This window comes from Camelus dromedarius, chromosome 19 (genome assembly GCF_036321535.1).
Source record: "Camelus dromedarius isolate mCamDro1 chromosome 19, mCamDro1.pat, whole genome shotgun sequence".
Taxonomy (NCBI): Eukaryota; Metazoa; Chordata; class Mammalia; order Artiodactyla; family Camelidae; genus Camelus; species Camelus dromedarius.
Window position 1 is genome coordinate 17,508,237 of NC_087454.1, and position 22,855 is coordinate 17,531,091.

Here is a 22,855-nt window from a genome sequence, read left to right on the forward strand (position 1 = left end):
CTGGGGATTGAACCTAGGACCTCATGCATGCTAAGCATGCACTCTACCACTTGAGCTATACCCTCCCCCAGAGACAGTACTTTGAAATATCCAGATTACATCTGTTTAAGGCATGTGGATATTCCATTCATCCATCCCTAACAGGTAACGAGCCCTTATTCTGTGTTCTAGCATGGAATACGATGGAAGAAATACCAAGGAAAGAGTTGAAAAAAATGAGTTGAAAAAAACATACTTGGTATGGTAAACTTTAGTTCTTATAATAAAGACTCAACAGTAAATTAGCTTAAAGACAGTTGAGTCTTGTCACTTGGAACAGATCCACTGTGATCAGTCCAGCTCTGTGGTGCAGCGCTGCTCCTCCTGATCGGGATCTGTTGTTCCTTCCAAGTCATTGTTCTGCCATCCCTAGCGCCTGAAGTTCTCTGCTTGCCCAGACAAGATCAACACCTTCATAGAAGGCAGCAAGAAGGATGAAGGCTCGAAAGCCTAGGAATGTCTTCTACTTGTGCTTATTAGGGAGCAGGTAGCCACATGCTCACCCCTGCTCTCAGATAAGCCAGAAATATTGCTTCAGGCCCGGGAGTTATCTGTCCAGGTATTCCTTTTCTTACAACAAAGAGAACAAGTTTTAGTTGAAAAAATGCCAGTTGTACTACAATAACCTAAGATTTTTTCACAGAATAAAACCCATTCTGAGGACACTAAAGAATACAGTGACAGGCTGACAGTCCTGAGATTGTAGACAGTTTACAACAGGTAACAAGAAACGGGTAACGCACTTGAGAACTGCTTGTTTTGCCTCATTTTCTGCTGTGAAGGGAACAAGACTGGGATCATGAAAACCTGCGTTTGAAAGGCTCACTCCAGCCTTTTTGTCAGGGTATGTGGCACGCAACCAGTTTATTAGAGTATTTCAAAATTGACTGTAGTTAAGTCTGTTACTCAAGATAGAGCCAAAATAACTTGGTAAACATAAACCGGCATACTTATACCAGACATAGATGCATCAATAGGTTCTTTTTGATTGTAAAACAGTAGCTCTGGATGGATGGGAAAGACAAGTCAGCCTGTCTCCATTCCGTTTTTAAACTCGAGAGTACCTCTCATACTCTTAACTCCTTTTTCTCTCGTAGAAACTGATTACTTTCAACATGACTAGTCCTCTCCTTTCTCCCCTTTATCATGTGATGTCAGTCAGGCTGTTTTAATGTCCTTAACTCTCGAGTGTCAACCTATGTACACGTTTACCTCGTCTTCTGCAAAACTTCCCAGCTTCACTGACGTTTGTACAAAATGTAACCTAGTTTATCACCTGAAGTCAGCCTCCTCGCTACAAAGCAAGATAGTCTACGGTACGTAGATCAAACCAACTATGAACTATCTGCAAGCCACGTAAGCTGAAACTTACAGAAATCTTATTACCATCAGGTGAAGTTTACAGGTTGAGAACACTAGTAGTCCAAACATCTTCGTTTATCACGCTGAAATAAAAAGTGACAACTCTTTCAAGTGAACGGATAAGTGGCCCTGAAAAGGGCCTTGAGGTTTGCCGTGTTAAGCGAGGCGATCAGCGGAAGCTTAGCCGCCGAAGCCGTAGAGAGTGCGTCCTTGGCGCTTAAGCGCGTAGACCACGTCCATGGCCGTGACCGTCTTGCGCTTGGCGTGCTCGGTGTAGGTCACTGCGTCGCGAATCACGTTCTCCAGAAACACCTTCAGCACCCCGCGGGTCTCCTCATAAATGAGACCGGAAATGCGCTTGACGCCCCCACGACGAGCCAAACGCCGAATAGCGGGCTTAGTAATACCTTGAATGTTATCGCGTAGAACTTTGCGGTGACGCTTAGCGCCTCCTTTGCCAAGGCCCTTCCCGCCTTTACCACGCCCAGACATCGCGAAAAAACTACCAACTTCGCAAAATGCTAGTATCCACAGCGCCACTTAGTGCTTTTATAGAACCGTGACGGACCTGTTTGAAAACTGCAAAAGCGGGGGCGGGAACCGCAGCTAGTCCCGCCCTTCGCTTATTTGTCCCTCGCTTAGAGCGGTGGTGGCTAGGTGGGGCGCCTAAAACGACAATGGATCCTGGAGGTGAAATTTAATAAAGGCTTCTATACATGGAGATGTGTTTTTGTGTATGCATACAACACGTGAAGCCATTAAATAGGGCAATAATTCATAGACTTTCCATAAAGAAACCCGATCGTTCTACTTCAGATTTCCCAGAATATGAAATAGTTAATACACGCTATTGCCCCTTAAACGCTTTAAATGCAGTTTTAAGCAAGTCCTATCTTTATTAAGTTTCCATAAGTTTTATCCATTTCTGGTTGATCCGTTAACTAAGCAGAGCTCTTTGTCACACAGGCTGGATAACCCAACCGAGGAAATTAAGAATGTAAGTTTACGTGTTTGAGAGATCAAGTAACGTTAAAAATCACTGAGGGCTAAATTGGAGATTTATAAATATGTATATCTCAAAGTGATAAGAAACGTACTCTACTGTAAGTCTAAGATTTATGGTTTGATTGTGTATTTAATTATGGACAGGTTTTATCTGGCACTGTATCTGTCACCACATTCTATTTCTCCAACCACGTGGCATTTCAGTGTCCAGCCAAGCTCCAGAGACAGCCTCCTCCAGATAGAAGCTTGTGGTCTTGGGCAATCTATACTTACTTTTTTTTTTTTTTCTTTTCTTTTTTCATTTTAAATGTATACAAAGGTAATGGGGGAAGGTATAGCTTAAGTGGTACAGTGCCTGCTTAACATACACAATGTCCTAGATTCAATCCCCAGCACCTTCTCTAAAAATTAAGAAGCTAGCTAATTCCCACCCCCCCAAAAAAAATGTATAGGTAGTTATGAATAACAGAGTACTTAAATTTAAGAGATAATCCAAAATGTTTAAAATAATACCAGCAAATAAGCAATGACTCAACATTATTTATTATGAAATATTATACTATCGTGGCTGCTCTCAAATCCTCCTTTAAGTATTCACCCCTCTAAAGTGAGAAGCCTAAGCAAGTGTTTAATTTGGAAAACCTTCTTTTGCGAACTCCTCAAAATAATAAACACATAACAATTTAATTTCTCGTTATTTCCCTTGAGGTCCAGCTGACTTTGGATAGATTTGGCTTTTTCCTCCATGGTGAGGAGGACCCTGTTATCAAAGCTCTTCCAAGAGTTTACAGTGCTCTAAAACAAATTCTACAATGGAGTTGTTAATCTGGATACACATAGGGGCTTAGAGTATCTGGGAATTTATATCGAAAAAAAATTCCATCTTTATTTTCACTATACTCCAATTGAATCTTAGCGTTTCCTCCTCTTGTGAAAATGTAGTCAACAAACAGGGTGATTGGCAGGACCCATGCTCTGTTCCTATCACGCTGCAGTCACAGCTGTCAATATCTCAAAATATTCTTTAAACATGTTACTCTTTCTAAAATGTGGTAATTAATGGTCATATGGATAATCTTATTATTTAGAGTATTAAAAAAGAAGCACATATTAATACTTCACAATTTTGGATTTTTGTTAAAATTGGCAATGATATTTTAATATAAGTGTTATCCTTTGTAATTGTGCATATTATTTTAAGCATTTAAAAGTACTTTTCTGGGAAGGGGTTCATGAAATTTATGAGACATACAAAGTAGCCTGTGTTACAAAAATGTTTAAGAATCTCTCTTCTCCAGGATCTTGAAAGTCTGGAAAGATGCTGGGTTTCAAAAGTGTGCAGAAAGAAACATTGGGAAATTCCATGAATGTTGGAATGAAACTGATATATTAGTAAGAGTACTCTGATAGAGCTAAGGGTAAATGAAAACAATTTTCTCCACTTATGAATAGTAAGAGGTCATTTCCTCTTCCTCTTAGAGAGTTTTCTTGGAGAAATAGCGAGTCTGAGCTTTCACTCTTCCCTTAGGAATACAGTTATATTTTTCTAGGGATTAAGCCCAGTCTCCAGTTTTTACAATGAAAGAAATCTCCTAGTTTATAAACCAAATAATCTCTAGATATGTAAAAATATACGTCTGTTATTAGCTTAGGAGTCTTTTACAAATTACACATGAGAGCTGAACCCATGAAGGTGAATGGGGTGGTACCTTGAAGATTATCTATATCTAGATAGCTAAGAGAGAACTCTTTCTTTGTGTTGCTGCAGAAAACCAACTATGAGTTAAGGTCATTTTTAGGTTAGGAATGCATGAATCAATAACAAGTAAATACACACTCCAAATAAATTGTTTAAAAATTTTCAATTTTATTAATATTTATTAATGTTTTCATGTTTAACTTGAATGTACTACATGAAGTGATCTGTCATTTGTTGATTTTGATGGTACCAAAGGGGAATATTAAACCCTTACCTCTTGGGCTTTCTTCTATCTGCTCCCAGCATTTCTGTCATTCATAGTCCTAGGGAAACACAGACTTCTACATGCTTCAAAATAAACGTAATTTAAAAAAACAAAACAAAACATAGTTTTGGAGTGAAAAATTCACTTTCTACCATCAGTCTATTTCCTACCGAATATATATCATAAGCTATAATTTGTTTCTTATAAAACTATATCCTTTTTTAAGTAAGAACTGTAGTGGTGAATACAAAATATGCTTGTTTTGAAATTTCCCTCTCTTAAGGAAAGTCTACATAAGCATGTGTGACAGTGTTGTACATGTATATATTCCTTAATTTTGTTACTTGAAAACTTTGCTAAAGTTTACCTTCCTGAACAATGACAGACCTCTGTACCCAAGAGCTGGTGAACATTTTAATAACTGATCCTCCCTGATAAAGTCAATGTAAATAAAAGAATTTTTTAAACCCATAAAGGGGCCCAACTCTCCTTTACATCTTTACCTGGAAGTCCTCTGCCATCAGCTATTGAAACACAGACCCAACCAATATATCAAAAGCATCACTGATTGTTGCTTTTGACATTTTCCTAAACAAATATTGAATGTCTGAAGCCCCTCAATTAACTAACACTCTAATTAGTAACAGGGAGCTATGATAAAGCTTTTTCAGAGAAAATAACTTGACATCAGAAAATGCTGTTATTCCAAGCATCCTTTCTTGTAGAGAAATCCTGAAACAGCCTGTGTTATTTCTCCTCATATGAAGCATATTTTGGGGGTAAATCTCAATGAGAACCAAGCAGTTGTTGAACAGATGGAAATCCAAGAATGTGTAGAATGTCACTGGAGAGCAAGCTATTCAAAACACAAGGGAAGAATTTCTATTTTAAATGAAAATCAAAAAGTTGCCTTCCTGACCTGTGAATCTCTAGGAGTGTCAGGGGCTTTTGAAAAAGGCTGGGACCGACGTGATAAACACTGGAGGAAGAAACTACGAAGGTCTCAAACCTTAACCTGTCCTGGTTCATGACAGAGTATAAGTGGTGTGATTCCTAAGCAGGAAATTTTAATATTTTGGCTTTCCTGAATTGTAACAAACACAACTCAGGGGCAGAGCTGAGACTAGCTTGCCGTCAAGCTGGAAGACAGCTGGGAACCAATCAGCGCGCAGTAGCGCTTTGCGTATATATACACAGTCCCACGCCTATTACTCAAATTTAAGACCTTTTATTTGGACGGTTAGACACTTCGAGCAACAGTCATGTTTGAAACCGTACCTGCCGCACCTCCTGCTCCTGCGGAAAAGACTCCTGGGAAGAAAAAGGCCCGCAAGCCCGCCGGTGCCACGAAGCGCAAGGCGTCCGCGTCCCCGGTGTCGGAGCTCATCACCAAGGCTGTCTCTGCTTCCAAGGAGCGCAGTGGCGTGTCCCTGGCTGCGATGAAGAAGGCGCTGCCGGCCGCCGGATACGACGTGAAGAACAGCCACATCAAGTTAGGACTTCAGAGCCTGGTGAACAAGGGCACTCTGGTGCAGACCAAGGGCACCGGCGCCTCGGGCTCCTTTATACTCAACAAAAAGGCGACCACCCGGCATGCCAAGCCCAAGGCTAAGAAAGTAGGAACAGCCAATCCTAAAAAGGCTGCTGGGGCAGTTAAGTCCAAGGCGAGGGGCGCGACCACCCCGGAAAAAAGCGTTAAGACGACCCCCAAGAAGGTGAAAAAGACAGTAGCGACTATCCGGGCCAAGGTGGCCAAGAGCCCGAAGGAGTTTAAAACAACCAAACCGAAGGAAGTGTCCAAGGCCAAAGCTCCTAAGCCCAAGGTAAGCAAGTCAAGAAAGTCAACCCCCAAAAAAGAGAATTGATAAGACTAAGACTAGTTGAATACTTAATTAAAAGGCTCTTTTCAGAGCTGCCTACTTAACTTACTAAAGAGCTTGTAACATCAGTTCACAGCACTCTTTTCAGAAAAGGTGGTTGGCTCTGAAAAGAGCCTTTGGGTTTAAGGTTGGCACTTAATCGTGAAATACAAATTTTACGCCCTCTCCCCGCGGATGCGGCGCGCGAGCTGAATGTCCTTGGGCATGATGGTGACACGCTTGGCGTGGATGGCGCACAGGTTGGTGTCCTCGAAGAGCCCCACCAGGTAGGCCTCGCACGCCTCCTGCAGCGCCATCACGGCCGAGCTCTGGAAGCGCAGGTCGGTCTTGAAGTCCTGCGCGATCTCGCGCACCAGCCGCTGGAACGGCAGCTTGCGGATCAGCAGCTCCGTGGACTTCTGGTAGCGGCGGATCTCGCGCAGGGCCACCGTGCCGGGCCGGTAGCGGTGCGGCTTCTTCACGCCGCCCGTGGCCGGCGCGCTCTTGCGGGCCGCCTTGGTGGCCAGCTGCTTGCGCGGCGCCTTGCCGCCGGTGGACTTGCGGGCCGTCTGCTTGGTGCGAGCCATAACAAACTTCCGAAAAAGCAGCTAGCTGATAGAAAAATGAAAGCCTAAGCTCCGTCTACCCATATATATAAAGGGAGTCCCGTTCTGATTGGACAAGGCACATGTTCCTTATTGCTCACAGTGAAGGTATTGGTAGCGAGGTTCACTCTCTGATCACATGAGCCTCCCTTTGAGAGACCGTTTTCAATCCTTGCTCGCCTGTATTTTTAAGCCGTTTCTTTAAAATATTCTTTGGTTTTTCTCCGTCGAATTAAAACAAATTATTACAATGCTATATCTTGTTTGTAAAAAATATGTATATTTTAATTTTGGCACCTGAAAATGGCTTTCTTTTGATCAACGTTTTGAAAAGGCGAGTTAGATGGGATTGGCCAGGTGATTTTTATACCCTCATTGAAGTTTAGTAAGGCAAATTTCACATCAATTTATTGATTACTCTTTAATTTTGATATTTTAAAAATAGCATATTTTCCTTTTATTTCTCCCTTATGTATTACAATTAAGACATGCTTAGGTGGTTTGTACTACCTGTAAATTTCATTTCAGGTTACTAAAGTTGGTAAAGTATTTGTTACAGGAAAAGTTTTCAGTTGAATCTGATGGGATTGAGAACCATCAGTTTAGGGGTCTAGAGATCATAACAAAGCAGAATTTGGAAAGAAACCTGAACACTGTCATCCCCAAACCAGGCCCCCTGAACAGAGTCTTCTACCATAAGACTTATCGTGGCTTGCTCACAGCTGTTCACTGGATGAAACCTTGCATTGCATTGCAAGCCATTATGTGCCAGTGTCACTTTTCTGGATTGGGGTGAGTGCTGTGGCCACGGGAAGAGGAAGAAATCTCTAGGGTTAAGATGCATTGTATTTTAAAGACATACAAGTTGCAGAATTTACAAAAGTAAAAGATTTACACCTATATATCTTGTGATGTGATCACATGTCTTAGGATTCTTTGGAGCCATATTTTGAAAAGAGAAAGGAGAAAAGTACCTACCATCTTTTAGAAATTATTTTTTTCTTAAGGAATCCTCTTCTAAGTCTGTCATGAAGCCCAGGCTGGATTAACAGTGACAAACTCTGAAGGGAAATATACCCAACTCTGGAGGTTCTGATTATAACCTCGAGCTTCTCTACCTCAACTGAAAATCCAGATAAATGAGGCCTCAGTCTCTTCACTCCTTGCTGCAAGATTTCAAAGCCAACTATGTGAGACGTTTTATTAGAGAAGACGACTTTATCTTCCCAGAAGTCAAACCCTCTATTTTTTTTCTGAATGCACTGAGACGATTAACACAGAATTATTTCACACTTGCTATAACATTAACACGTTTACTTTTCATTTACTGTAACATCCTCACATAAAAGCACCCAACTACGATTCACAATTTCAACTGAGCGTTGTGTAAAATGGTGTTAAAAATACTCAATCAGATGTAAATGATACAGGGTACTGTGCATCCCGTAAAAGTCATGCTGAACCGTGTTAAGCTCTGCCTTAAATGACTTCTGACTCTAGGTTACCAAGAATACCAAGTATTGTATACCCATTTAGAATTGATTAAGGCCCAGTTCAGTAGAGTTGAAGACTGGCAACATTCAAAACAGTTTCCCTTCACCATCAGTACTGAAGGAGTGGTTTTAGAATCTGTAGGTCACTAACAAGATTTGCATCTAAACTATCAACACTTACCATTCATTCTACCCATTGTCTTTTTCTCGGGTTTACAATTCTGAGTGCCTGTTAAGTGATCAGCTTAATTACTTGTGATACAAGATCCGTCTAAATCCTTTACTTAGTTGAAAGGAATTGTAGTTTCATAAACTTAAACTAGAGTAGTTTGGGATTTCTCAGGAGTTTAAATACTGACATCTTCTTCCAGATTGACATATTGTGCTGAAAAGTTTCCAGGTACCTGCTTAAATACGCATAACGATAAGCCCTTTTAATGACTACGTGGGTGGCTCTGAAAAGAGCTTTGAATTAATGTTGACTTAAAAGACCAAAAATCCAAGTATTACAGTTTACTTGCCCTTGATTTTGTGGTGGCTCTCGCTCTTCTTGGGCAGCAGCACCGCCTGAATGTTAGGCAGAACACCACCCTGAGCGATGGTGACTTTGCCCAGCAGCTTGTTGAGCTCCTCGTCGTTGCGGATGGCCAGCTGCAGGTGGCGCGGGATGATGCGGGTCTTCTTGTTGTCGCGGGCCGCGTTGCCCGCCAGCTCCAGGATCTCGGCCGTCAAATACTCCAGCACAGCCGCCAGGTACACCGGCGCGCCGGCCCCGACCCGCTCGGCGTAGTTGCCCTTGCGGAGCAGGCGGTGCACTCGGCCCACGGGGAACTGGAGCCCGGCCCGCGAAGAGCGGGTCTTCGCCTTAGCCCGAGCCTTACCACCTTGTTTTCCACGTCCTGACATTTCAGCAATCTCATGAAGACTAACAAAGAAAAACAGAAAAGAACACAATTTCTTACCAAATGAGAAGCAATTGTAGTTGCAAGCCGAATTGTAAATTCAGATGTTTGATTGGCTAAACAATCTTTACGCTTGCAACCAATTACAAAGAAGAACTAGAGTCACCTAATTTGCATACCGGCTTCCAATCTGGAAAAATCTATCCAATCGAAGTGTAACCTTTTAAACACTATATTTGCTCAGGAGAGCTACGAATTTTATGAGCGTTGTAGACAAGTCCCAGCTTCTTTTCTTTAGCTGAGTAGTGTATTTTGTGTTCGCTCATGCCAGAAACTAAGTGCACTCTGGCTCTGAAGAAGGGTTCCAAGAAGGCCATGACCAAGACGCGGGAGGACGGCAAGAAGCGCATGCGCAGCCGCAAGGCCCGCTACTCGGTGTACATCTACAAGGTGCTAAAGCAGGTACATCCTAATACTGGCATTTCATCCAAGGTGATAGGCATCATGAATTCGTTGGTCATCGACATCTTCGAGCGCATCGGGCGAGGGGTCGCGCCTGGCGCATTGCAAGCGCTCGACCATCACTTCCCGGGAAATCCAGAAGGCCTTGCGCCTGCTGCTGCCCGGGGAGTCGGCCAAGCACGGTGTGTCCAAGGGCACCGTGGCCGTCACCAAGTATACCAGCTCCAAATAATCGCAAAGAATAAAAGGTTTTCCTATATAACCCCAAAGTCTCTTTTAAGAGGCATCCACTTTTTTCAGCATAAGAATTGTAATCACTTATATTTAATAGGACTGGTAGAACAGGTTTTGTTTACTTTGTTGAAACTTAAGGTTGCTGCTTTGGGGTGTTAAAACCTTGGAATACACAGACCTTTTGATCCGTTGAAAGCAAATATTATTCTTTATAGGTTAGTGATAGGGTACTCACTTTGGCTGCAAAGCTGGCCAGCTGTGGACATTGGACATGTGACTATCACTCAACCTCCTGTGATGTAGTGTACCTTACACACTAGTTCCATGAAGTGACTTAAAACTTGGCAGCACCTCTTCTGTTAGTGATGTGATAAGAAGGAAATGTGTAACTCATTTATTTTGCTAAAGCAATAGGACTCCTAAATATTAATAGTAGTGGGACAACTGATGTGCATGGAAGTTGAAAAACGAACATCACAGGCTTAAGGACAGGGCAATTTAATATTAGGATTTTTCCAAAGCTTGTCTAAAAAGTTAGACCATTGCTAAAATACCATGATGGGGCTCATAGACACTAGCAGTCCAGAAAATATATGTGCTTTAGATATTTTGTTGCCTCTCCCTTATTTTTTTTTTTTTCTGAGGTTGGTTTTATGTATTTTTACCCGGGTCAGCAAAAATCCTACTTTTAAAATGAAAAAAAAAAAAAAAAAGTCACACATAATTTTAGTTCACCACCACCACTGTCTTGTCCTATGTAGAGAAATACCATTGCCAGGAAAATTTACAGTTCACCTTTCTCCTTGCAATTATAAACCTACTTAAGGTTATATACCACCATAAATGGCTTCTCATTTGAAATAAATGCTAAGAATTTATATTCAAAGTATTTTTAGGATTTCAACCCTGGTATGAAAAAAGTAATAATATTCTATACTCCTGTGTAATTGCTGTATTGAATAAGAGGCTTTTAACTCCCAGAGCAAAACATGAATACACACATGCACAACACATCACACTCAGAAAATATGTAAACATTCAAACAAAAAATAAACGTATAAAGCGAAAGCAACAAGAAAAATGTAAATGAATGAAAACTAAAAATATCAGATATCTGTATATGAGAATTTATATGGTCATAAATTGTTAATTTTTGCTTTCTATAATCCCAGACATAAATATCTAAACCAGGTCTATATGAGCTTTAGGGGAGTTCATAAAACCCAGAAATTACACAAAAGTGAATCCGTATATTCCTTCTCCTGGAGCAGAAAGTATATAACATTTTATTAAATTCTAAAAATACTTTCATTTAGTCTGCTAGGGCTGCTATCCAGAGTAACACCTCCCTAATTATGTATACCTTCTAATGTTTGGAGTCTGTGAATATGTTAGTATACATAACAAAGAGGAATTAAGGGCGCAGATGGCACTGAAGTTGCTAATCACCTGACTTTAAAATAGGGAGATTATCCTAGATTATCCAGTTGAACTCAATATAATTATGAGGACACTTAACAGTAAAGGAGGAAATTAGAATATAAATCCAGAGATGGCAGTGTGAGAATGTGGCCAGAGATTTCTGGCTTTGAAATCTAAGAAAGGGACCATAAGCCAAAGAACAAGGATGACCCTCTAGGAGCTGGAAAAGGCAAAGAACAAGATTCACTCTTAAGAGTTTCCAGAAGGAAATGTGGTCCTCTGACAGCTTGATTTTAGCTCAGTGAGATTTGTGCCCAAATGTTGATCTAAAAAGCCATAAAATTATAAATTTATTATCTGAAGCCACCATATTTGTGATAACTTGTTTTTTTAATCTTTGTGGGGGTTAATTAGCTTATTTGTTGTTTTAGTGCAGGTACTGGGGATTTAAGTCAGGCCTTCATGCATTCTAGGCCTAAACTCTACCACTGAAATATACCCTCCCCCTGAAATAATTTGTCAGATCACCAATAGGAATTTAATGCACCCACATAAGGTTAGGAATTATAGATTAATGTATTCAATATTCTTTAAAGTAACTACATCAATTTAAATTTAAATGTGTAAATATAAAAACCACTATAGATGCAAGTAAAGTCTCTAAATATAGCAGGCTCACATAATTTTTAAATTGCTTTTATTTTAATAGTAGCCATTTACATATTCCTTTTTGTGAGTGTCCAGGGTGTCTGTAATAGCAGAAAGTCAACTTTCTTGGAGCAGCAGTTTCTTCACTCAGTATAGTATCATTTTTACTTCTGATTATAATACCACTTCAAAAAGCTTGTCTTTATAAGTGGAGAAATAGAAACATTTACCTCATACTGTCCATAAACAACTTCATGAGTTGTAAATTCTCATAAAATGATTGCTTTTATTATAACTATAGTATTTATTTTCACAAAAGTGTCAATGGAGTTGGTTTTAATAATTTTCTGATTTTATAAGGCACAGAGGGTGTGAAAACCAAAGATTATTTACCTGGCAGAACACAAATTCCAACCAATGTCTTCTGATCCAATACACTTTCAAAGATGTACAGATAGAATTCAAAAGCCATTTCACATACAGATGTCTCAACTTTAGGAAGTACTTTTAAATGAATTATCTCCTCTCTCCGCACTAGGCTGTCTCTTTTCTTGGGGCACTTCTTATTCATCTTTTATAAAGTGTTCTGAGTCAATCAAAAAGGAAGCTTTGGTTAGCTTAGATGAAGCCGCATATCCCAGACACTTGTAGGCTGCATTCAACTGCAACTCACTTCTCCTGTCTCCTGGAGTAAATGCTTTACCTACTTGGGAGAAGGGACGGTGATAAACCCTTCCAAGATTTAATTCCTTAAGAGTTAAGAAAATGCAATATGATTATTAAAGTGCCTGATGCTGAAAGTGAAATAAGCAAAAGGTTTAAATCACGGGAGGCTTGGCATCATGTATTAGCCAATGTTCGGCTAGGAAAGCAGAAAAAGATGTTAATTTTACAAAGTTAATTTAACAAAAGAAACAAGTTTTGGAATAAAGAGCAAAACCCGAGCTGATCTGTTTCAGAAACTGAAGGAAACAAGAACCACGTGTAAGGCTCCAGGCATACACACAAAAAAAGGCAGTTACAAGAATCTTAGTAGGGGAGAACTGGTAGGGGTTAAGCATTTGAATTCTGTGGCGCAGGGTGATAATTCTAGGAGTGTAAAATGCAATCTGGATAGAGGGCCCAGGCAAACAAGGAACTGACACCAATTACTGCTACTGGCGTGCAAGCCATTGTTAGAATTACAGAAGTTTTCTCTTAACTATCCTTCCATTCTCTAGATTTCCTAACTGAAAATAAATTGCGGTATACATAAACTTTGCCTTCTTTAGCATAGAAAATAGGAAGATCCCGGAAAGACTTGGAGAAAAACAAAAGCCTCCTTTACTGAGCAGAGGTTCTATAGATACTCAAAGAAACACTATATAGCACATCCAACTTTAGATGAGATTGACAAATTGGGAAATTCTGCAGGTAAGGACAACCAGGTAATAAGGCTGTATTGCCAACTACTAACTTGAGAAAGTGAGAAAATGAAAATATAAAACTTAGAAAAATTCAGCACTAAGCTGACTTGTTAGGACCACTTATCTTGTTTACTAAAATTCCTATTTCAGTAGAGCGAATGACTAAGAACAGAGCCTCATTCTACCCTACATATTACAGCAGTACTCAGGATTAGAGCTCTTTATGTGAATGCGTGAGTGGCTCTGAAAAGAGCCTTTGGTTTGACAGTGCCTACGAGCACATTTACTTGGAGCTGGTGTACTTGGTGACGGCCTTGGTGCCCTCAGACACGGCGTGCTTAGCCAGCTCCCCGGGAAGCAGCAGGCGCACGGCTGTCTGGATCTCCCGGGACGTGATGGTCGAGCGCTTGTTGTAGTGCGCCAGGCGCGACGCCTCGCCCGCGATGCGCTCGAAGATGTCGTTGACAAAGGAGTTCATGATGCCCATGGCCTTGGACGAGATGCCGGTGTCCGGGTGAACCTGCTTCAGCACCTTATACACATACACCGAGTAGCTTTCCTTGCGGCTGCGCTTGCGCTTCTTGCCGTCCTTTTTCTGCGCCTTAGTCACCGCCTTCTTGGAGCCCTTCTTCGGGGCTGGAGCCGACTTAGCTGGCTCAGGCATTTCAGCAAAGCACAAAAACCGCCCAACGAAAAAAACAGGTCTCGAAATGACTGCTTACACAAAGAAATTGTGGTCTTTTATAGCCGGCCTATGCAAATAAGGTATTGAAAAATATCCAGCTCTGATTTGATAATATAAGTGACGAGATTATGCAAATTTACTTGCGTCAGTCTCCTTTCCTATTGGTTCATAGTCAAAGATGATTTTTAACCAATCCAATCTCGCATTTGAGTATTCCATTCAGCACTATAACTGTCATCTTGTTGCTCCTCTTAGTACATTTCTTTTGTGCCATTCTTGTGGTTATTTTGTCACTGTTGAGATTCAGTATGTCTGGACGTGGTAAACAGGGCGGCAAAGCTCGCGCCAAGGCCAAGACCCGCTCTTCGCGGGCCGGGCTCCAGTTCCCCGTGGGCCGAGTGCACCGCCTGCTCCGCAAAGGCAACTACTCCGAGCGTGTTGGTGCTGGAGCGCCGGTGTACCTGGCGGCGGTGCTGGAGTACCTGACGGCCGAGATCCTGGAACTGGCGGGCAACGCGGCCCGCGACAACAAGAAGACCCGCATCATCCCGCGCCACCTGCAGCTAGCCATCCGCAACGATGAGGAGCTCAACAAGCTACTCGGTCGCGTGACTATCGCTCAGGGCGGCGTCCTGCCCAATATTCAGGCGGTGCTGCTGCCCAAGAAGACTGAGAGCCACCACAAGGCCAAGGGCAAGTGAAACATAGTTCTTAACTTCTGCTTCCGGAACTCAAAGGCTCTTTTCAGAGCCACCCACTTTTTCTGGAAAGCGCTGAAACACTTCATAAGTCCAGGAGACATGTCTCAATGCTTAATGTGTGCTTGTCTTTTCATTTTGTTCATGCTAGTCTGATAATGTTTTGAGTTTGAAAATGGAGATCCGCTCCCATGTTTACCACAGATAGGGTCAGTTTAGTTGTTGGTCACTATGCACCGTAATATCTTAAGAATTTATGAAGTTAAATGTCATTCCCTTTTAGTGAATGATGAAATAGGTTTGAGCAGAAAGGATCGTTGATAAACGAATTCTGTGTCAGGGCATAAATTAGGACTTGTGGGCTCTAGGTGACATGTAAATGACAAGACCATGATGCCTCTTAAGGTTGGAATATATGTGCAGTATATATGTGTATATACAAATAAACTTGCTCTCAAAAAGTAAAATATGAATAAATGAGAGAACAAAGGAATAGCTGACCAATGACATGTTAGGGCGGGCTTTTTAAATTTGGAGGATGCGACCATTAATTGTGAGACATTTTATCCATTGGTTATTTCTCTTCAGAAAAAATGTAATAAATGAAGTACACTAAAATCAATACTACATGAAACCTTGCTGTTACGGGCTCAAAGTGGACTATGAATAAAATTTCGACTTGTATTCAAATGCTAGTGGAAATCCAATTGTACTTCTCCAGAAGGAAACCTGAGAACAAATCACAGCGGGGACACTAGGAACCAGACTGACCTGCTCTTATAAATAAGGTCAGAAACAGCACCAGCACGGTATGCTCTCCAGCCAGTTTCCTTTTCTGTTATAATGGCTTGCAGTAAGTGAGGTGGGAAGCCCCTTTAAAAGACCAGCAGGACCCACAGGCAGGGCCACTACTTTACTCCAGCGCCATCTGGTTCCCCAGCCCGGCGGCATTATCTGACTTCTGTGCTTCTGTAAACCGCTTGCTTCTAGGAAAGTCATACTTAGCCCTAAAATTCTATATGTTCCCAAAGCTCACTCCTCATTGGTCCATTTATAACACCTCATTTGCATATGGCGCGAATCTTCTCGAAAACTAAAATTTTCTTAAACCTTATAAACGGGGTCCAGAGGTTGGAGTGTTAACTCCTATGGGTCTGCCGGCGTAATAAACCTGAGTTTTCTAACCATCCGAGTGCCGCTTGGTCTCTCGCCGGGATCCAGGTTTCTGTAATACTTTACTGTAACATAAGCCGGCAGCCCGCAAGTGCACGGGCAGCGTGAAGAAGTAGCAGCGTTACCGGCCCGGCACGATAACCCTGCCCGAGATCCGCCGCTACCAGAAGTCCACGGAGCTGCTGATCCGCAAGCTGCCGTTCCAGCGGCTGGTGCGCGAGATCGCGCAGGACTTCAAGACCGACCTGCGCTTCCAGAGCTCGGCCGTGATGGCGCTGCAGGAGGCGTGCGAGGCCTACCTGGTGGGGCTCTTCGAGGACACCAGCCTGTGTGCCTTCCACGCCAAGCGCGTCATCACGAATACCTAGGGATATCCAGCTCGCATACCGCATCCGCTGGGAGAGGGCGTAACCTAACGCTATTGCTTACACCGAACTGGAAAAGGGTCTTTTCAGAGCCACCTACTTTGTCAATGAGAACAGTTGTAATATATTCCTTTATGTTCTCTCTCTTGAATGAATGTAAGTTGGGGGGGGGGGCGGTACTTAAACACCGGTAGTGGAAATACATACTAGATTGTCTAACATAGAATCTTGTTTGGAATCATAATTGTGGTGTGTAATGGCATATAATATTTTGCTATTTAATTTGTGGAAATCGCTTCACTTCTCACTTCCAATGTTGTCTTTAAAACTACAGTTTTATTTTATGAGAATGGCATGAAGGTGTGTTTGCTATGGTTTATAGGTGTCGTCTCATTAGCCCATGCCTAATGAAGTATCTGCTTTTCTGTCTGCAATCTCCACTTTTCTGTACTTTGCTTACCAGTGATAATTTACTATGACATTGAGTAAAAACTGTTCAATTTCCCAGGTCTACAGAAAGTGAAATGATCCCACAACTCTCCTAACTAAACCCTCTATTTCCTATCAACTCACAGTCATATGACATCTCATTTACATTTTTTTTCAAAAAGATAAAGCCATGATTCAGCAAATACAAAATGAACGTGTGTAAGAGCTTAAGTTTTCAATAAGTGAACCAATAGATAAAATGCTGTGATAGGTTCAAAGAACATTTAAGAAATTAGGGTATTTATAGAAAATTTAACAAGAGAAATGTTAGGATAAGATTTAACTTAGGTTAAAATAAATTTATTGTCCAAGAATTCATAAATCTTTGGAGTTATATGTTCCACTGGACAGATATTATTTGCATTCCTACCAAATAAGACTCTGCAGGTTAAGTAAATTCACTAAGTTTGGTATCTATAATCAATAGTGAGTAGTTATATGATCAAAGTACATTTTCGTAGAAAACTTGTGTGGTGTATAACTTTGTATATTGGACATCACAGGCCCTCTTTTTCTTCCATGTCTCACATAATTTTTATCACACTGTGGACATACGTGATTCTTTGTTGAAGATGCTAGTTAAGCTGGAAGGAATACATGTATATATATATATATATATGAAATTTCAAAATAAATTTCTATGAAACTTCATGTTGTAACTCCTTGATATTCTTATTTTATTTCTGAAACAAATAATAGACACTTTAACGTTTTTTTTTACTCTTTCTAGACTTCAAAGTAGTTGACCTGATGTTTTTAATCTCGTCTCTCCATCTTGACCTACTTTACAGGAATAGTAAATTATTTACTGACCTTCCTTCTATTGCAGAAAACGCTTTTTACTTCGACTAAATGACTTCTTTTTTTTTTATAACCACTGAATACATATTATAACTTACCGAAGCTTAAGCCCTCATGGACACTCAATGCTTTATTTATTTATTTATTTTAACTTTTTTTTATTGCATTATAGTCATTTTACAATGTTTTGTCAAGTTCCAATGTAAAGCACAATTTTTCAGTTATACATGAACACACGTGTATTCACTCAGTTTTTTTTTCGCTCTGAGCTACCACAAGATCTTGTATACATTCCCTAAGCTATATAGTATAATCTTCTTTATCTATTCTACATATGCCTGTCAGTATCTACAAATTTTGAAATCCCATTCTCTCCCTTCCCAGCCCCCGCCCCCTTGGCAACCACAAGTTTGTATTGTATGAGTCTATTTCTGTTTTGTATATATGTTCTTCACTGCTTTAATAATCAGTTTTGAATGTTGTTTCTCAAGAAACACACTTTTGGAAAAAAAAATTAGAGATTTTTCAGGTAGTCTCCTGATATTCTGCCTTTTAATAATTCTAAGGTCAACAACTTTTCTAGTATTCATCTTTTCTTGCTCTGATAAGTAATGGTTTATTTGACAAGCCTCTCTTAGTACCCTAACTTGGTTTGTATGTATGTATGTATGTATTTGTTTGTTTGTTTTTACAGTGCTTTATACTCTAGTTGGGACCAGTCTCTGTAATTGGGTTTCTTAGAAATACATTGAATGTCCCCAGTATTCCAAAGTCCATGATAGCAAGATTAGACAGAGATCAAGAAAGGAAGGATCTAGAGCAGTGCTGTCCAAAGAAAATAATGCAAGCCACATATTTAATGAAAAATTTTTCAGCAGTCACCATTTAAAAAGTAAAAACATGCCATTGCTTAAATGATATATTGCATTTAACCCAAAACATCCAAGATAATTTCATTTCAACATGTAATCCATATAAGGACATTATTATCACAATATTTTACATTCTTTTATCAATCTAAATCTTACAAGTTGGGTGTATATTTTATTCAATATGATACTAATTTTTATTGGAGATGACTTGATTGGCACTTAAATTCCATACAATTTACTGCTGAAAACTAAGTTCACATCCTCGGGTTGTTCAAACATACCTAAAATCTCCCAATAACTGAATGAAGTATCAGCTTTTAAATTTAAATTAATTAAAATTTAAAATTCAGTTCCTCAGCAGCATCAGCCACATTCCAAATGCTCAAAATGTATTACTGACTCCTTCATCAGACAATGCAATCTCAGGGGGAATTGTGTTTGGGGTGTGGAGATGGTGATGCGTGACTGCTGGAAAAATCGGAGAGGTTATATAAATTTAAATGTAATCAACTAAATTTAGCACTGTCTTCTTAATAAAAATTTTACACACATAGAGATCACTAACTTTTTCACCTTCATTTAAAGTGTTTCTGGGGAGGAGAGAAGCCAGAGTTTGCCATATATCAGATAATGCGTTTAAAATACGAGGCAATTTACAGTTTCGGTCAATGACTTGCCAATGACGTGTAAATATCCTAAAAACTCAAACTTGAAAAACAGTTGTTGGCTTGATAGGGATAATTATTTCAGTTCCTTGATAAACAAAGAAATGTTTCAATGTTCTTCAGCAGGGAATTTTGTAGTGAATAGTGAATTCAGGGAATGAGCAGGCTAAGCAGTCTTTTTCTTCTCAGGGCTCCGCCCCCACAGGCTCCCCGGCATTTATGGGCGGAGATAAATTCGGCTGCCATCAATCCACTCCCGCCTACCCAACTAGCCTCATTGATAGTTTTCAAACAGGTCCGCTGCAGGTTTCTAAATAAGAATTTCATTTTTTTTTTTTTTAAATTTTCCCTCAAGCACGTTTGTAGATAGTTTGTGTCTACTGGTAGTGATGCCTGGACGTGGGAAGGGTGGAAAAGGCCTGGGAAAAGGAGGTGCCAAGCGCCACAGAAAGGTGCTACGGGACAACATCCAGGGTATTACTAAGCCCGCGATCCGTCGTCTGGCTCGGCGTGGTGGTGTCAAACGCATCTCCGGCCTCATCTACGAGGAGACCCGCGGGGTGCTGAAGGTGTTCTTGGAGAACGTGATCCGGGACGCGGTCACCTACACCGAGCACGCCAAGCGCAAGACGGTCACGGCCATGGACGTGGTCTACGCTCTCAAGCGCCAAGGACGCACCCTCTACGGCTTCGGTGGCTAAGTCTGATCTCGCAGACCCTGTGTTTGTAGAAATAGTCAAGGCCCTTTTTAGGGCCACCTATCCATTCACTTGAGAGAACTTGTGGCACTAGGTTGATGTTTTCAACCTTTTTCTTTCTTTTTTTTTTTTTTTTTTTTTTTTTTTATGGAACTGGAGTTAACATCGGGTTTTCTGGGCAATCTGAGTGTTCAACTTTATTCCAGTGTTACAGGCTTCCTGCTCCTCAGTGGTTTTTCTAACAAGTTTCTAGTTTCTGACTGCATTATCGGTAGGATCTACTTTCGGTTCCTAGGATTCCTTTGCTTCGTAAAATTGAAGCAACCTGATGAACTTTCCTCTTAAAACTCGGTACAGATTTAAATCCAGGAGTTACTGTTCATCTATAAACGAAACTTGAATGTGTATGGGAAACGTAGGTAGTGCTTTGTTAGCCTGCTCAAGTCTCAAAAATTTCTCAAATATTCTGCTAGGGAAACTCAAAGGAAAAGGTACAATGAAAACAAACTGAACAGTAGATAGGGGAAATACATGTAAGCCTTGGTGGCACGTGGAACAGGTATTCTCTCCGGTAAAGCACTTGTATTTTAATTATCTAAATCAATTGTCCAATATTTTCTCATCCACAAAAAAAAAAAAAAATAACTGGGATTTTTCTGTTGTCACATCCATTCCTGATAGTTTCTAATAAAGCAACAACTGCAATTCATCTCACAAGCACTCTGGCTTCTTTTCTCAGTTATACCAGAACCCAAGGAACACAGACACCTGTGCTGGAAATCAGCCACCCCAAAGGTTTTCTCATCTGTCAGCATTTGCAAAGGAAAAAAGGAGAAACTCCCCAAAACGATAGTAACCAACTCTGTGTCTTGACTTTAAGAGAAAGTTACTGGAAGCGGCCTATTTAAAAGGCCTTCAAGGTATTGAGGGCCCTTTCCTTACCTTTTATCAGGGATTACTGCCCTCAGGCCATTTGGGATAATCCCAGTACTCCGGGGGCGGGGGCGGAGTAGGGTGGGGTAGGGTGGTGTGGAGTTGGGTAGAGTGGGGTGGGGGTGAGGTGGGGGCAGGGGGAGGAAGAAGCAATCCTGAGTTAACTTTTGATCCTGCTGAGTTCTGTGACTGTCTCTTAAAGTGGCCTCCTCTTGAGGTTCACCCTTGTGTGATCCAGCCCGAGTGTGGATGTGACCTATGACTTGCTTCTAACCATAAAACCAGGTGACCATAAGTGACAGGATGTAATAATTTTATGTGTATGACTGAGTTATGTAGAACTGTAAAATCTGTCTTCTTTGAATCTTGCATGATGATTTTGATGGACCAAGTATCCCTGTTGGCAGGCACAGATGACAAGAAACTCAGAGGGCTCTTTAGGAATTGAGGGAGGCCACCTACTAACAGCCTATAAGGGCTTCCAGTGGACAGCCAACAAGAAAATAAGACACTAAGTCCTACAACCACAAAGAATGTGTTTGGATCAGATATTTCTCCATTGAAGAGGCTTCAGTCCTGGATAACACCTCAATACCATCCTTACAAAGCACCCAGATAAACTATGCCCAGATACACAGAATCTGTGAGATAATGTGTGTTGCCTGAAGTGAGACTGCCAACACATTTGGCATCTTAATCAATCCATGTCATCTAAAATAACAGGTAAGTTTCAGAGCCATGTGAACTTCCAATCATACACCCAATTCTGAACTTGCACATATACTGATAATGCCTTGCTGGCCTCCCAAATGGGAAGTCTATAAGCCATGACAAGTCCTAAAAGCAATTTATCGAAGTCATTTTGCTTTCAGCAGTACAAAATATTGTATTAAAGTATCAAAATATTGACACAGGAAAACTATCCATTTCCATCCATATCTATACTCCCTACACTTCTACATCTTCTTGTATTCCTGTTTTGTTTTCTTTTTTCTGAGGCACACCAAATGAAGGCAGCGAATACAGAAAAGAAATACAAAAGAAAAATGAGTCAAAATTAAGGCTTCAGACCCTGCTTCAGCATGATGTAGAATTGATTATATCACTAATAACCTCAAGGCAAAGTGAATTTTTTTTTCTTTTTAATGTAAATTTGAAAACTCATCTTTGAACCAGTCTAGCCTATTAATAGTTGAGATTAAATTCTGGGGTTCCACTAAATACTCCAGACCTACTCCAATAAATACTCTGTAACCGACATTCTGAGCCTTTGTGTCTTTTGTAAAATAAAAAAAGGACAATTTCTCATGAGTTAATATTTGTGAAGCCCTTTGACGGGTAGGGGCAGACTTAACCAGTCTCTGGCATAGTAAACAATGAGAAACCCAGAAAAACCGGGAAACTAAATGAAAGAAAACAAAGGTAAAAATCTCGAATATTTATAGCAGGTATAGCTATATGAAGATTCACAATGCTAAACTTTGATTGGGCCAAAACTGACCAGTAGATAACGAATATGTATATTAGGTTTCTAACTCTGCTTTTCTAATTGGATAAAAAAAAAGGGGGGGGATTTCAACAGGTTGATTTACAACATTGTCACGTTACTATAAATTCATTCCTCCCCCCGCCCCCCCCCAAAGTTGGTAAAAAAAAAAATATATATATATATTTCTTTAAGTAAGTGGAAATTTTCGCGTTTGGATAGGAAAACCAAGGAACGAAATCCAGTTATCAACCAGAGTCCAGTCCTTAGAGTATTTCTGTCCGCTTTGTTCTGCTTTGTTTAAGACACCTTGGGTCTCGGCAAGATGGAGAGAGGTGCTGGCTTGCTTGTAAACACTCTCGATCGCCGCCATCTTTTTCAGGGTTCCTCATTTCAAAGCTTTCGATTATGGCTCTTGCCAGGCTGTAATTTTAAATGCATCAAAACCAAACAACAACCAAATTACCAGTTTGAGTCAAACCTGACATTAAAGAGCCAGGGATACCAGGATATTGGAATCTTGTTGCATGTATTCTGAATGAAATGCACAATTTTTTACATTTTAACAGTATATGCTAAAAGACACTGA

At 40.6% G+C, this 22,855-nt stretch overlaps 6 protein-coding genes and 2 pseudogenes across 11 annotated transcripts; 5 read left to right on the forward strand and 3 right to left on the reverse strand.

The window, feature by feature from the left end:
• Positions 1–1,542: 1,542 nt before the first annotated feature.
• Positions 1,543–6,832, reverse strand: LOC105089183 (histone H3.1). The gene is made up of 3 exons (XM_031435505.2): positions 6,488–6,832; positions 3,196–3,201; positions 1,543–1,903 (listed from the first exon to the last, which is right to left on the reverse strand). Exons 1-3 carry the CDS (start codon positions 6,814–6,816, stop codon positions 1,582–1,584), a joined length of 657 nt encoding a protein of 218 aa, XP_031291365.2. The 5' UTR covers positions 6,817–6,832; the 3' UTR covers positions 1,543–1,581.
• On the forward strand, positions 5,579–22,038 carry LOC116147067 (histone H1.4). Of its 6 annotated transcripts, XR_010376717.1 has the most exons (4): positions 5,579–6,193; positions 20,587–20,767; positions 21,188–21,503; positions 21,779–22,038. XR_010376717.1 is itself a non-coding variant. In XM_064476011.1 (2 exons), exons 1-2 carry the CDS (start codon positions 5,633–5,635, stop codon positions 19,517–19,519), a joined length of 576 nt encoding a protein of 191 aa, XP_064332081.1. In that variant the 5' UTR covers positions 5,579–5,632; the 3' UTR covers positions 19,520–19,637. The 6 variants fall into 6 exon arrangements, 4 of the variants coding, with proteins under 4 accessions (XP_064332081.1, XP_064332080.1, XP_031291335.2 ...); XR_010376716.1 differs by having other exon boundaries at positions 21,188–22,038; XM_064476011.1 differs by lacking the exons at positions 20,587–20,767; positions 21,188–21,503; positions 21,779–22,038 and adding an exon at positions 19,505–19,637.
• On the forward strand, positions 8,342–9,923 carry LOC105089180 (histone H2B type 1-M-like; annotated as a pseudogene).
• Positions 8,841–9,233, reverse strand: LOC105089181 (histone H2A type 1). Its single transcript, XM_010980189.3, has one exon. It carries the CDS (start codon positions 9,231–9,233, stop codon positions 8,841–8,843), a length of 393 nt encoding a protein of 130 aa, XP_010978491.2.
• Positions 13,685–14,065, reverse strand: LOC105089179 (histone H2B type 1-C/E/F/G/I). The gene has a single exon (XM_031435499.2). It carries the CDS (start codon positions 14,063–14,065, stop codon positions 13,685–13,687), a length of 381 nt encoding a protein of 126 aa, XP_031291359.2.
• LOC116147779 (histone H2A type 1-B) lies at positions 14,395–16,082 on the forward strand. The gene has a single exon (XM_031435487.2). The coding sequence runs from the start codon at positions 14,395–14,397 to the stop codon at positions 14,785–14,787; it is 393 nt and encodes a 130-aa protein (XP_031291347.1). The 3' UTR covers positions 14,788–16,082.
• On the forward strand, positions 14,976–16,368 carry LOC135318647 (uncharacterized; annotated as a pseudogene).
• LOC105089182 (histone H4) lies at positions 19,539–20,556 on the forward strand. Its single transcript, XM_064476031.1, has one exon. The coding sequence runs from the start codon at positions 19,539–19,541 to the stop codon at positions 19,848–19,850; it is 312 nt and encodes a 103-aa protein (XP_064332101.1). The 3' UTR covers positions 19,851–20,556.
• Positions 22,039–22,855: the final 817 nt, after the last annotated feature.

What these genes read in the sequence shown, in the direction of transcription:
- LOC116147067 (XM_031435475.2), top strand. Translation starts at nt 5,633, where the DNA reads ATGTTTGAAACCGTACCTGCCGCACCTCCTGCTCCTGCGGAAAAGACT. An exon ending in CCAAAGCTCCTAAGCCCAAG is followed by an intron (nt 6,194 to 19,338) that starts GTAAGCAAGTCA and finishes TTTTCTTCTCAG; the next exon opens with GGCTCCGCCCCCACAGGCTC.
- LOC105089183 (XM_031435505.2), bottom strand. Translation starts at nt 6,816, where the DNA reads ATGGCTCGCACCAAGCAGACGGCCCGCAAGTCCACCGGCGGCAAGGCG.
- LOC105089181 (XM_010980189.3), bottom strand. Translation starts at nt 9,233, where the DNA reads ATGTCAGGACGTGGAAAACAAGGTGGTAAGGCTCGGGCTAAGGCGAAG.
- LOC105089179 (XM_031435499.2), bottom strand. Translation starts at nt 14,065, where the DNA reads ATGCCTGAGCCAGCTAAGTCGGCTCCAGCCCCGAAGAAGGGCTCCAAG.
- LOC116147779 (XM_031435487.2), top strand. Translation starts at nt 14,395, where the DNA reads ATGTCTGGACGTGGTAAACAGGGCGGCAAAGCTCGCGCCAAGGCCAAG.
- LOC105089182 (XM_064476031.1), top strand. Translation starts at nt 19,539, where the DNA reads ATGCCTGGACGTGGGAAGGGTGGAAAAGGCCTGGGAAAAGGAGGTGCC.